At 42.5% G+C, this 13,635-nt stretch overlaps 1 protein-coding gene across 5 annotated transcripts in view; it reads left to right on the forward strand.

The window, feature by feature from the left end:
* Positions 1-13,635, forward strand: part of HERC2 (HECT and RLD domain containing E3 ubiquitin protein ligase 2) — a 222,904-nt gene that overhangs the window by 86,075 nt on the left and 123,194 nt on the right. For all 5 annotated transcript variants that reach the window (XM_044288171.1, XM_044288175.1, XM_044288172.1 and 2 more), the window contains 12 exons: positions 3,000-3,103; positions 4,915-5,065; positions 5,949-6,163; positions 6,444-6,576; positions 7,002-7,129; positions 7,599-7,794; positions 7,906-8,042; positions 11,351-11,524; positions 12,088-12,224; positions 12,304-12,455; positions 12,538-12,729; positions 13,072-13,259. In XM_044288171.1, coding sequence (XP_044144106.1) covers positions 3,000-3,103; positions 4,915-5,065; positions 5,949-6,163; positions 6,444-6,576; positions 7,002-7,129; positions 7,599-7,794; positions 7,906-8,042; positions 11,351-11,524; positions 12,088-12,224; positions 12,304-12,455; positions 12,538-12,729; positions 13,072-13,259 — 1,907 coding nt within the window. The remainder of the gene's footprint in view (positions 1-2,999; positions 3,104-4,914; positions 5,066-5,948; positions 6,164-6,443; positions 6,577-7,001; positions 7,130-7,598; positions 7,795-7,905; positions 8,043-11,350; positions 11,525-12,087; positions 12,225-12,303; positions 12,456-12,537; positions 12,730-13,071; positions 13,260-13,635) is intronic.

The following is a 13,635-nucleotide window of genomic DNA, read 5'->3' on the forward strand; positions in this document are numbered from 1 at the left end:
CCTCCTCCCATCGGAGCCCCAGCAGTGTAATGCTGGGGCTCCGATCGGTTACCATGGCAGCCAGGACGCTAGTGAAGCCCTGGCTGCCATGGTAAGCTCCATGCTGCTGTGTGCACAAAGCACAGGGCAGCAGGGACACTGTGAGCTCCTATTCACCCTGATAGAGATCTATCAGGGTGAATAGGACAAGGGTTCTAGTCCCTAAGGGGGCTAAAAGTTAGTAAAAAAAAAAAAAAAAGTTACAAAAATAAAACACCAAAATATTAAGTATAAATGAAAAAGAAAGATTTACAAAAAAAAAAAAATACACATTAACAATAAACATTAATTTTCAGCAGATTTGTGGGAATTATTATTTTTTTTTTTTTCAAAAATAAAAATTCCCAGAATATCGGTATAAATTATCGGCTATCGGCCTGAAAGTTCACAAATTATCGGTATCGGCCCTAAAAAATCAATATCGGTCGATCCCTACTTTGTATGCCCTTAGATTCGCGGATTAGTGGTATTACATGACAAAAGTGCCGTCCCCTTGGGCCTTGCCGTTATCTGCACCTCTCAGTCCCCCCCCCCCCCTCCTTGGGGGTTTCATTGTGCTCTGCTGGTAGCTGGTTTCTACATGTCAGTGTAGTCTCTCCTGGCTATACCTGGCGAATTCTGCATCCTCTTCTGACATATAGATGTCTGGCCTCTCTTTTACTAAATCCAGACTGCTGTACTTTCCCATCCCGGGGCAGTGTTATACATTTTCTAGCCACTACACTTAGGATGATTGGTTAACAAGGACAGATGTTTTTTACCCTATGGTGGATAGATTTAATTTTTCCCTTGATAATATGGCTATAATTGTCCTCATGTGGTCCGGTTCTGTGGACACTACTTGAGCCTCTGTCTGGGTAATCTTGCTTAGAGTCCCTGCCCCAATGATTCTTAGACCATCTAGCTGGGGAAGCTACTCGTGGCATCTCTGGCCGCACATGCTCTGTATGGCAGCTGCTTCTTTGGGCCCGGTTTGGTTCTCCCCCCCCCCCCCCCCCCAGTCCCTATAGGCTCTTATCATCTCCCCAGGTCAAGTACCTGGTATGTGGAAGTTTAATGCTACAGTTTGCAATTTGGATCATAATGGTCACTTTTGAGATGCAGCTTTCCCTCGTTTTGAGAACTGTTCCTCCTTAGGCTGTTTGGAGTCCTCTCCCTTCTACTCCAATATCTCTCAGATGTGTGTTTCTGCTTGTATTACCAGGGCCTGCTACCGTTTCCTTTTTCCCTGACACTTCATGGGTTCACAGGGTCTTTTAGCTGGAGCATACTTACATATGCAGAGTGCTAGGTCGTTACCAACAGATGTTGCTGTGCTTCTCTCCTGTTTCTTCAGGAGGAGCCCTAGTTCTTCCAGATCCTTCCTTGGGCTCTATAGCTCGCACTTGTTCAACTCTTGGTTCTTGCGCAGGACATCTGCCTTGCTCCCTATCCCACCTCTGGAGGAGCCGGGTGTTTCCCCTTGTTCCTTCTTGTTTTTTTTTTCCTAGGCATTTGTCCCTGGGATCCTGTTGGTCTCCTATATATTTTCCTTTGGAACCATTTCATGCTATGGCTTCTCTTGGTCCGGTCGGGTCACAGGGTTTTCCAGCACCTGTGCGTCCAACTTTTTTGCATTGGATTTCCTTCCCTCCCTCTGGGACTTCTTTGGGATGTCCCATGGTGCTGTGTCCCTCAATGACATTAACGAGAAAAATGGATTTTTGTACTTGCCGTAAAATCCCTTTCTCGTTCAATTCATTGGGGGACACAGATTCCGCCCTTTGTTTTCACTTATTTTCCTGTCACCGGGCTGCTGTTCTCGTTTCCTTCCCTGGTCCAGGACATGTTGGTTCTTCGCTTTTGTTTCTCTCTCCTACTGCTATTGGTACAAACTGTCCCCTATTGGCTGTGGAGGGGGTATAGCCCCCCTGGGCTGAACCAACCTTTTGATATCTAGTGTCGTCTCCTAGTGGTAGCTGGGCATATACCATGGTGCTATGTCACCCCAATGAATTGAACGAGAAAGGGATTTTACAGTAAGTACAAAAATCCAATACAGAATCGGTACACCGTAGCCATATATGAAGTGTACCGGTCCTGATTCCTAAAATCTGCACTGTAGTGAAGCACCGTACTGGTATGAGCACACCCCTGCTCCTGCTTGTGCCTGCTGCAATGAAATTTCTGTATATCACATCCGTTCGGGATATCCTGAACCAGTGTGCTATGCCAGGCTTTGATGGAGCGAGGACAGGCAGGAGAAGCGTTGTGCTATGCAGTGCTCCTGCCTGTCCTTGTCCTTCATTAAAGCCTGGCATAGCATGTCTGAGCAGAGAATCCTCTACAGATGTACTATGCAGAGAAAAAAATGGTTTAAATGTTTAAGTACACTTTAATCCCCTCCTAACCCATGAAGCAATGGTATATCACAGTGGGCATTCCCATTTTTGCTATGCTGTTATGTCTTGAGCTTTGTCTGGACCATCACCTGCCGGTCCTTGATGCTCCTAAGAGTCAAGGACCAGGATCAAAGATAATTTCTAATGTTATTATAGTTTTCACAATGTTTGTGGGCAGCTGTCCCTCACTTGTGCTGTAATTTATCTACTTTATGGTCCATTCACACTACCGTAGGCTGTCTGTGCCAGTATTGCGGACCGCAAACAGCGGTTCCACAATATACGGGCACTGGACGTGCGAATCCTGTATCACGGATGCTGACCCATTGACTTAAATGGTTCCGCAATCCTCAAGATACGGCGCGGAGGCACGGATCGGAAGTGCATATTTTGCTGTATATTGCAGACTGTGGACCTGTTCAAGTCAATGGGTCCGTGCTGCCATACGGGATTCACACAGCTGGTGTCCATGCATTGCGGACCGCAATTTGCGGTCTGCAGCACGGGCACGGACGGCTTACGTTTGTGTGAATGTACCCTTAATAACATTGTGCTAATATTTTGTGTAACCTTCCGTAGCCCACTTTGCTGGTGAAGACCCTGTGGTGGCTTTGGAGGCTGCACTTCAGTTTGATGACACCAGAGAGTCCATGCATGCCTTTTGTGTGGGCCACTACATGGAGGTAAGCAAATTACAGTTTACTGTGTTTTATAAGTAAATGAGGAATTTGGTGGTTACTAGTAGCATTCTATGTCAGTGCTATTTAATATTTAGTATCTTAGGCAACACAAATTTATTGTATTTTATCCTTTTGGGATCCAAATGTGCATTTGTGTGTCTTTTGATATTAATTCCCGAACCACTTTATGTAAATTTTAAAGCATTTTGAAATCTTAAAGGGGTTGTCCAGGATTGTGTTATTACAGTACTGTTAATGTGTTCCAGATAGTCTAAGATTGTGGTGGGAGATTCCCTTAAAGGAATTAATGTTCTCTTCACATACAGCAGACAACTAGGATGCATATACTGGGGGCATTAATTTATACAGCTGTACTTCTTTCCGCACACAATCTTTGTACTTCAGTACACACTTAAAGGGGCTGTGTCACTTCAGTAAGTGCGATATAGCAGGCTTGATAAAAACTGTAAAAAAAACTGATGTGCGCACCATAGGGTAATTCTGTGCAGACAATTGGATGGACGAAACACAGGGTGTCACAGGTCAAAGGAGGTGTTCCCTACATGAATTCATAACAGGTGTATTATACATTTTAAAAACAATCCTCATAGTCAACTGATCGTGTCCATAAGCTTGTTTTTCTCTCACCTTAATGAATCAAAAATAAACAATGCTCACTGTTAGAAGCAAGTTTCGTAATCACATGACAAAAGAGGGTCGGCAATTAACAGCGCATCAGAAAGCGCAACTGGAACGCCCGGTATAGCGCATGTTGATGATGTGATTCTACTACAGGTTCCGGACCTGCATCACATGTGCGGGGCCGGACCACGTGGGGGACGTTACCAAGTGACAGAGACGCTCTGATGGTGCGGGAGCAGTCTGCTGTCTAAGATCATGTCACGTGTTCCGTGTTCCGGCCGGCATCAGGTGATCAGGTGATCGGGGCCGTGTCACGTGAAGGTCGCTACTAGGTAACAGGAACGCTTCTGTAGTATAGAAGCGATCTACTGTTACGGAGACAAGAGCAAAGTATACGGGCCATACAGCCGAAATTAGGTCATAATTATAGTGAGGCTCCTAAATGTAAGGAAACGAGTGGCATCTATATTACAGTTCGCTGCAATAAGATTTTACATCTGATCCTGGCACCTGTTTGACGGATTTTTGCGCCAAGGGACTTTTTGCTTTCTTTACTTCAGTAAGTGGCATTTATCATGTAGAGAAAGTTACTACACGGCACTTACTAATGTATTGTTATTATCCATATTGCTTCCTATGCTGGCTGGATTAATTTTTCCATCACATTATACACTGATCATTTCTATGGTTATGACCACCCTGCAATCCATCAGTGGTGGTCGTGCTTGCACAATATAGGAAAAAACACTGGCCTAAATGTGCTCCCATGGTCCTGGCCACCAGAGAGGCTGACACTTATTCCTATAGTGTGCAGGCATGGCCACCGCTGATGGATTGCAGGGTGGTCTGTAACCATGGAAACGAGCAATGTATAATGTGATGGAAAAATTAATCCTGCCAGCAAAGGAAGCAATATGGCCAAATACAATACATTAGTAAGTGGCTTGTATTTACTTTCTCTACATGATAAATGCCACTTGCTGAAGTGAGACAACCCCTTTAATGTGAACAGCTTCTTTTGGTTCTATTTGTTGTATTTTTGTGATCATTTCATTTTAATGTTCTACACATTTATCCAGTAATACATTTTATTGGGTATCTCTTTGGTATTTCACCATTTTTTCTTCTGTTCCATTTCAATTGTTTTCTCTGCTTAATATTTCTTCCCATAGCCTGATCAAGAAGTGATTACAGCACCAGATCTCAGCAGTCTGTCTTCTCCACTTGTGGACACTGAACGAAACTTGGGTTTGCTCCTAGGACTTCATGCTTCTTACTTGTCCCTAAGTACACCTTTGTCTTCTGTGGAAATTGAGTGTGCTAGTAAGTGTTGTGTTAATAAGCTTTATATGACCTGTATATAATAAAGGGTTATCTCCATCTCGGCTATACAAGGTGCGAGATCGTAACGCCCCTTTTATATGGCGGCTAGAGATGGTCAGGTTTACAGAAACGGCTCTACTACACAGTTTCCTTAAAACGTCACTAACTTTTCACACAACCTTTGGTATGTCATAGAGACGCATCAAAAGTTGTGATCGGTGGGGTTCTGAGTGCTTAGACTCAAGATGTTCCCTAGAAAGAGGGGAGAGAAGTGTGCACATATTGCGATTTCTCTCCTCGCTGGTGAGAATGGAATCAAGACAGGCCAGTCTTGTGCAACGAGGAGACAGAGCGCGATACGAGCACTCCCCTCTCATCTAGTTCTAGAGAACAGTGGGGCTCTCAGCGACAGACCCCCACTGATCACAACTATTGATATGTCTCTTTAACACATCAAAAGTTAGTGACTCTTTAACTCCTATAGAAGTAAATGTCAGCTATAGTAACAGAGTAGAATCCACTGTTTCTGTAGCTCCCACTCACTTCTATAGTAGTTAATAAAACAGTGTAGCACAGTCTGCTCGGGTCCATCCCTAACCTCAGCCACCGCATATGACAAGTATTCTAATTTCCACCATGACAGATCAGCATTACCCCCCCATCCTTTTTCTTTAAATGTCTTTCATATACAAAGCACTATCTAGAAGTGCACTTTGTGATGTAAGTGGGGTAACAAGCTTGCTCTTAAGCATCAAGGACACCTGCTCTAAACCTTAGGATTTTTACTTGCATGGGCACATTTAAAAAAAAGGTTATTTTCTTCTGTATTTGTATTGTATATTCCAAAATCTTATTGTTCATCATAAATTTCTTTTGCTCGTAGGATGGCTTAAATCCTCAATATTTTCTGGAGGTCTCCAAACCAGCCAGATTCATTACAGCTATAATGAGGAAAAAGATGAGGACCACAGCAGCTCCCAAGGCAACACTACCCCTAACAAATCAAAACTGTACGGACATCGGCTGTCCATGAGTGATCATTCCCAGCCCTTCCTTCAAGCTATCGCAGACAATAATACTCAGGATCACACGGTCAAGGTAAATTTCAGTGTTTGAAAACGGTTTTTGTGGGTCTTCACTTCATCTCCATTTCCCATTAGATTTTTTAGAGATATGAGAAAATTTAAGTTGACACTTTTTTATTTGAAAACATAATAGAAGGCTGCATACACTTTCATTATACTTTTAAGCTTTATTTACAGAAGACTTCATAAGGAAAAATGTATTTTTAGGAATTTTGCGGGGGGGTTTTTTTTTTTGCAGACATTTTCGATTTTGCTTGTTTCATACTCTTTTATGTCTATCCTCTGATTTATAGGAATTTCTGTGTCAGATAGAGCGGTACTGTAAACAGTGTCACTTGACCACACCAATCACATTTCCTCCAGAACATCCAGTCGAAGAAGTAGGCCGTCTGCTGCTCTGCTGTCTATTGAAACATGAAGATTTAGGTATGCTGGGCATAGGAGAATGGTTAAAATATTCTTTAAATGCTGTTTCAAATATTCTTTAATGTGCCTTTCCAGCTTTACAAAATTGATGGTGTGGCCTGTCGTTATCAAATCGGTGAAGGTCACTACTCTCTGCGCCCCTGCTGGTCGGCTGACAGATGGGGCCGCTTCTCTGCATAAGATGGACTTGCATTGAGCTGCAATACCAGACATTACTAAAAGTGTAGATCTGTGTCTTGTGAATAACGAAGAGGATGCAGCCCCTTCAATTAGTTGGTCCCCCCCACAATCTGTTATTGATGTCCTCTCCTTAGAATAGACCATCAGTTTTGCAGAGCTTGTTAACACCTCTAAGTATATCTGCAGACGCTTGGGTATATTACATGATATTGTGCTTACCATGGTGTTTTGTTTGCCTGGTATAGGTAACATTGCTTTGTCTATGGTTCATCATGGTGCTTTGAATGTGGACCAAGTTAAACACAAGACATTGCCCAGATCTGTGGCGGATGTGTGCCGAGTAGTTTATCAAGCGAAATGCTCTCTCATAAAGGTTAGTCTTCCCATTGCTATTCACTATTTGTTTGTTATATGTTCAGGTAGGTTCACACTTACTATAAACAGATCCGGCAGGCTGCCCCAGCAGAAAAACGCCTGCCGGAGTTTGCTAGTTACTGCTGTTCGTTGGCAGACCCCATTGACAATAATGGGATCTGGCTGCTTTCTGGCAAAATGCCGGCTTTCGTTTAGACTAAAGAAGTTGCTTTTGAAAGGGTTATTTTTTTTTTTTTCTGTCCGGAACCCAGCACTCGTGCCAGAAACCATCTGGATTCCCATCGCATACCATTAGAGTCAATGGGGCCTGGCGGTGAACTGCAGCATCCGTCTAGTCCGAAGCTGGTGAACTCCAGCGGGCTGTTCTCTACTGGAACAGTCTGCCAGATCCGTTTTAACGCAGTTATGAGCCTTCCCCAAAAGGGTCAAGGATGTATATGACTGACTGTTTTCTCGCCACCTTTTAGACACATCAAGAACAAGGGCGCTCCTACAAAGAAGTGTGTGCTCCAGTCATTGAACGTCTCCGGTTTCTCTTCAATGAGCTGCGTCCTGCCGTCTGTAATGACCTGTCAATTGTGTCTAAGTTGAAGCTCCTCAGCTCCATCCCGAGGTGGAAAAGAATAGTTCAAAGCATTATCAGGGAAAAAAGGAAGAAAAAAGGTATGACTGTAAAAAGGTGGCAGCCCAAGGAGCATATATACAGTGTATGAGCCCTTTTTGGAGGTTTTTTGTCTTTTGAAGCTGACATTTTTTAAACAATATATTTTATAGTGCCCAAAAAGTCTGAGTCTGCAGATGTGGATGATACTAAAATTGGCAACGAAGAGGGAGAACAAGAAGAATCTTTTGTCTTACCTTCTAGTCCTTTATCTCTGGATAAGAAACCCCCGTCCGTAAAATCACCCAAGGTATGAAGAAAGCTTGTGCATCGAGTCTAGGATTTTTAAAATGGCAAATTTTTTCAATATGCAGTTTCATATCTTGAACTGTACCGTTATAAATATGGGTAGACCTTTCATCACATTGGTGTAAGATCATTCTAGTTTATTTTTTCTGTTATTATAAAAGTGTAGGATGGAACAGCTGTTGTGAACTAGTCCTAACCCAGACCTTCTAGGATTTGGAGAAGGTTCTTTTCCTTGTTGACTTGAGGGTAACGGAACAGAATAAATTGAACAGTTATATTCAGAATTAGAAGAATTGGTTCTCTAACCACTTGCTGACCACCTGTTCACTATATACGTCTGGGCAGTCAGCACTTACCTCTGCTAGGGAATTTCAATGCAGTTTCATGCTAATCATGCAGCTGGAGCCTGCTGTTAGTGACAGGAAGGCTCCCATGGAGAAGGCACGGATGGATTTTTACGAACCCCTTTCCCATTGCTGTATACACAGCACTCAAAGAGCAATGTGTATATTGATTTTACAGGAGCTGTTTCCTGTTTCGCTCCTAGTGATTATGTGATCACTGAGGGCCAGGCATCAGCACTAGCTGCTGGGTCTTAGCAGACCCAGATAAGCTCTGCAGTGAGGTTGTAGAGCAGGGGCGCCCAACCATTTTTGGCTGCGTTGTCCTATTGCTCTAATTCAAGGTGCGGCAAAAATGGCAATTCGTGCTCATTTGCATTGACCTATTAGACCTGCAAAGTGAATGGTTAGGAACGATCGCTACCACAGTCATTCCTCACTCATTCAGTTCTATTGATTTATTGGCAGCACATCCCTGATTACACAGGGTGACATACTGACTATCTTTCATTCTGATGCAAGATGCAGATCAGCTGACAAACAAGTGATTGTTGTTTATTGGCTGTTCAGGGCACACTTTTGCAGGCCATTTATCAGGAATGAGCGTGCCAATGAAAACTTGTTCCCAGTAATTGGCCCAAAAATAATGCAGTGTAATAGGGGCTTAAGCGGCAACATTTCCTTTCATCCTGCCTCATTCCATAAATGAGCGCCGTCCTCTGCAATGACGGTAAGCGCTAATTTATGGAATGAGGCAGGATGAAAGGAAATGTCGCCGCTTAAGCCCCTATTACACCAGTTATAGGTTCTATCTGTGTGACAGGCATATACAGTCAGGTCCATAAATATTGGGACATTGACACAATTCTAACTTTTTTGGCTCTATACACCACTACAATGGATTTGAAATGAAACTAACAAGATGTGCTTTAACTGCAGACTGTCAGCTTTAATTTGAGCGTATTTACATCCAAATCAGGTAAACGGTGTGGGAATTACAACAGTTTGCATATGTGCCTCCCACTTGTTAAGGGACCAAAAGTAATGGGACATAATAATAATCATAACTAAAACTTTCACTTTTTAATACTTGGTTGCAAATCCTTTGCAGTCAATTACAGCCTGAAGTCTGGAACGCATAGACCTCACCAGACGCTGGGTTTCATCCCTGGTGATGCTCTGCCAGGCCTCTACTGCCACTGTCTTCAGTTCCTGCTTGTTCTTGGGGCATTTTACCTTCAGTTTTGTCTTCAGCAAGTGGAATGCATGCTCAATCTGATTCAGGTCAGGTGATTGACTTGGCCATTGCATAACATTGCACTTCTTTCCCTGCTTTTGCAGTATGCTTTGGGTCATTGCCCATCTGCACTGTGAAGTGCCGTCCAATGAGTTCTGAAGCATTTGGCTGAATATGAGCAGATAATATTGCCTGAAACACTTCAGAATTCATCCTGTTGCTTTTTTCAGCAGTCACATCATCAAAAATTGCAAGAGAACCAGTTCCATTGGCAGCCATACATGCCCACGCCATGACACTACCACCACCATGCTTCACTGATGAGGTGGTATGCTTAGGATCATGAGCAGTTCCTTTCCTTCTCCATACTCTTCTCTTCCCATCACTCTGGTACAAGTTGATCTTGGTCTCATCTGTCCATAGGATGTTGTTCCAGAAATGTGAAGGCTTTTTTAGATGTCGTTTGGCAAACTCTAATCTGGCCTTCCTGTTTTTGAGGCTCACCAATGGTTTACATCTTGTGGTGAACCCTCTGTATTCACTCTGGTGAAGTCTTCTCTTGATTGTTGACTTTGACTCACATACACCTACCTCCTGGAGAGTGTTCTTGATCTGGCCAACTGTTGTGAAGGCTGTTTTCTTCACCAAGGAATTAATTCTTCGGTCATCCACCGCAGTTGTTTTCCATGGTGTCCCGGGTCTTTTGGTGTTGCTGAGCTTACTGTTGTTTTGCCAACGCCTAATGTTTTTGCTATCTCTCTGATGGGTTTGTTGTGTTTTTTTGGCCTAATGATTGCTTGCTTCACCGATAGTGACAGCTCTTTGGATCTCATCTTGAGAGTTGACAGCACAAGATTCCAAATAGCACACTTGAAATGAACTCTGGACCTTTTATCTGCTCATTGTAATTGGGATAATGAGGGAATAACACACACACGTGGCCATGGAACAGCTGAGAAGCCAATTGTCCCATTACTTTTGGTTCCTTAACAAGTGGGAGGCACATATGCAAACTGTTATACACCGTTCACCTGATTTGGATGTAAACACCCTCAAATTAAAGCACATCTTGTTCGTTTCATTTCAAATCCATTGTGGTGGTGTATAGAGCCAAAATGTTAGAAGTTTTGCCTCATAATATGCTCCCAAGAGGCCATTGGAAGACTTCTGGGCGACCTTTTTATATATAATGTATTTTGCACTATTTTTGTTATAACGAGCATTCAAAGAAGCCAAGACCCCAGCGATCACGTTATGGATAAAAGAAGAGGCATAGCTGATTGAGTGTTATGAACCTATCTGAGGCGACGGCAGAAGCTGTAATGTACCTTGGGTCCCTGGCTGTCCCTGGCAGCGGAGGACCTGACCTGCTAGAGTGCAGGAGCAGCACCTTTAATCCAACACTGTGCAGTGCTCAGGTCAGAAACACAGCTGATTGCGCAATCATCTGTGTTTCTGTCCAGCATGATGGGAGCCACAAACCGCTGTTCTGCAGTGTGCCGGTTGTGCATTTTATTTATTTTTACATTTTCCGGAGTATAAAACATAAAAAAATACTGAAAAAAATAAATAAATAATGCACCACAGATCACCAAAAAAAAGCACAGAAAACATTATCTAACCAAACAAGAAAAAAATGTGGCTTTCAAAGATGAGTGTGTTAAAGAAATGGAAACCTGCTCTTGAACTGGTTAAGTTGCCAAATAAACTTTTTTTTTTTTTTTTTTAAAGGATAAATGGCAGCCAATCCTAAGCTCTGTAACTGGTGTCCATAAATACAAGTGGCTGAAGCATAATGTACAGGGTACATACCCACAGTCTGCCTTGCTTGGCACAGTTATGGAGTTTGCACTGAAGGAAGAACCAGTTGATGTAGAAAAAATGAGGAAATGCTTACTAAAACAGGTGAGGCTCTATTTCATCGCTGGTCTCATGTTACCCTCTATTTACAGCGGTTAGAAGTGAAATAACACTTGAGTAATGCATAGCCATTGGTATTAGAAGAATTCATGGATGTATGTGCTGATACTACGGAGAGACCGCATCCTGCCCAAACTAGTAAAGTCCAGGCTGTGTGGAGTATGGGTGCTGTTCTAATAGGAGGAGAGGCTGGATATTTTTAGGCTCAGGTTGAGTGATTGAAGGATTAATGGACCTTAGTAGATAGTTGTAAGTAACCTTGATAAACCATTATGAATGTGATGTGGAAAGATCAGGTGTTCAGTAGTAGCTCTGCTGCCAGGACCACAAAGCTCGGTCCGTTATGTAGTGGACCGAACTGGTTATGGCAGTGCTGGTGCTAAACATTTCTATTTCCAGTGTTGGAGCTACTTTTGAACAGCTAATCTAAGGTGCGGGTTGTTGGACCTCCCACTGGTCAGATATTGATAGCCTATCACGAGGATAGGCAATCAGTGTAAAAGGACTGTACACTCCCTTTAAACTCCATGGTTTGCATTTTCTTGCAGCTGGAAAGAGCAGAAGTTCGCCTAGAAGGTATAGATACCATGTTAAAATTGGCCACCAAAAGCTTCCTACTTCCGTCTGTCCAGTATGCAATGTTTTGTGGTTGGCAGCGACTTGTTCCTGAAGGAACCAATTTAAGGTATATTTTAATGCTAATTATTTAACTTTTTTGAGGCTTTTTTGGCGGTTTAATATTTTCACTGTTCCTTATGTTTCAGTGAACCACTGACAGACTGTTTGAAGGATGTTGACCTTATTCCCCCCTTTAATCGTATGCTACTTGAGGTAACTTATGGAAAACTGTATGCCTGGGCCATTCAGAACATTAGAAATATATTGCTTGATGCCACTAGCAGATTTAAAGATATGGGTGAGTACCTTTGGGTAATAGTAAATTCTGTTTTATGTATTAATGGCTGCTGCTGAAACGTAAAAACTTGGTGTCATTGTAGGCATCCAGCCTGTTCCTCTTCAGACCATCACCAATGAGAATCCCTCTGGACCAAGCCTGGGGACCATTCCACAAGCCAGATTCTTGCTGGTCATGCTGAACATGCTGACACGTCAGCATGGCGCAAATAGCCTCAACTTGCTGGTCAATTCTGGCATGCTGGCACTGACTCAAACCATCCTCCGACTAATTGGTATGCATGTCTGTTTTAATTTTTTGAAAGACTGCTGCAGAACATTTGTGTCTAATTTTAAATAATTTAGCAGTCCCCATCACAAAATAAAATTTGACAAAGTGGAGCCAGTAAATGTCTTTTTTGTATTTTAAACGTTTTCGTAATGTGTTCATGGTTTTATTTGTCCGTTTGGCTGTTTTGTTTTTTTTGTCAGATAATTTGACCCAAGACAAACTCATTATCAAAGATCTGAGTATGCAGGGTTCTAAAACTTTCATTAGGGTTTAGAGAACCTGCAGAATTATTGACCAGTTGTTCCTCTTTACATAATCACTTACATCCTTGATTTGGTTTACCCAGGTCCTACTTCTGATAACTGTGAAGAAGATTTGAGTATAAGCTTACTAGGAGCTTCCGCAACTGTTTTGGAGGAGTCTAGAAAGGAAACTGTACCAGTTCAGATACCTGCCTCTGGACCAGAACTTGCATCTATGATGAAAATTGGCACTAGAGTCATGAGAGGAGTAGACTGGAAGTGGGGAGACCAGGTATGCAGTTTTGTGGTACTGTACTGCTCAAGAGAAACAGATTTATAGAGGTTATGTTTTAGTTCTTAATTTATGAAATTACCCAAAAGAATGTTGGGTAGAAAAAGCTTGGCAACCCCTTTAAACACTGCCTACCCCCCCCCCAGGGGTTTTCCTTTTTGCATTTTCGATTTTTAACTCCCATCCTTCCCAGAGCCATAAAGTTTATATTATTATTTTTTTTTTCATTCTTATAGACGATTGAGGTGTTTTTTTTTTTTTTTTTGTTTGTTTGCAAGACAAGTTGTACTTTCTAATAGCGCCATTTATTATCTCATTCAACATAGTGGGAAGCTGCAAATAAATTCCAATTATTATGGGTTTTATTTCTACTGTG

This window comes from Bufo gargarizans, chromosome 3 (assembly GCF_014858855.1).
Source record: "Bufo gargarizans isolate SCDJY-AF-19 chromosome 3, ASM1485885v1, whole genome shotgun sequence".
Lineage (NCBI taxonomy): Eukaryota > Metazoa > Chordata > Amphibia > Anura > Bufonidae > Bufo > Bufo gargarizans.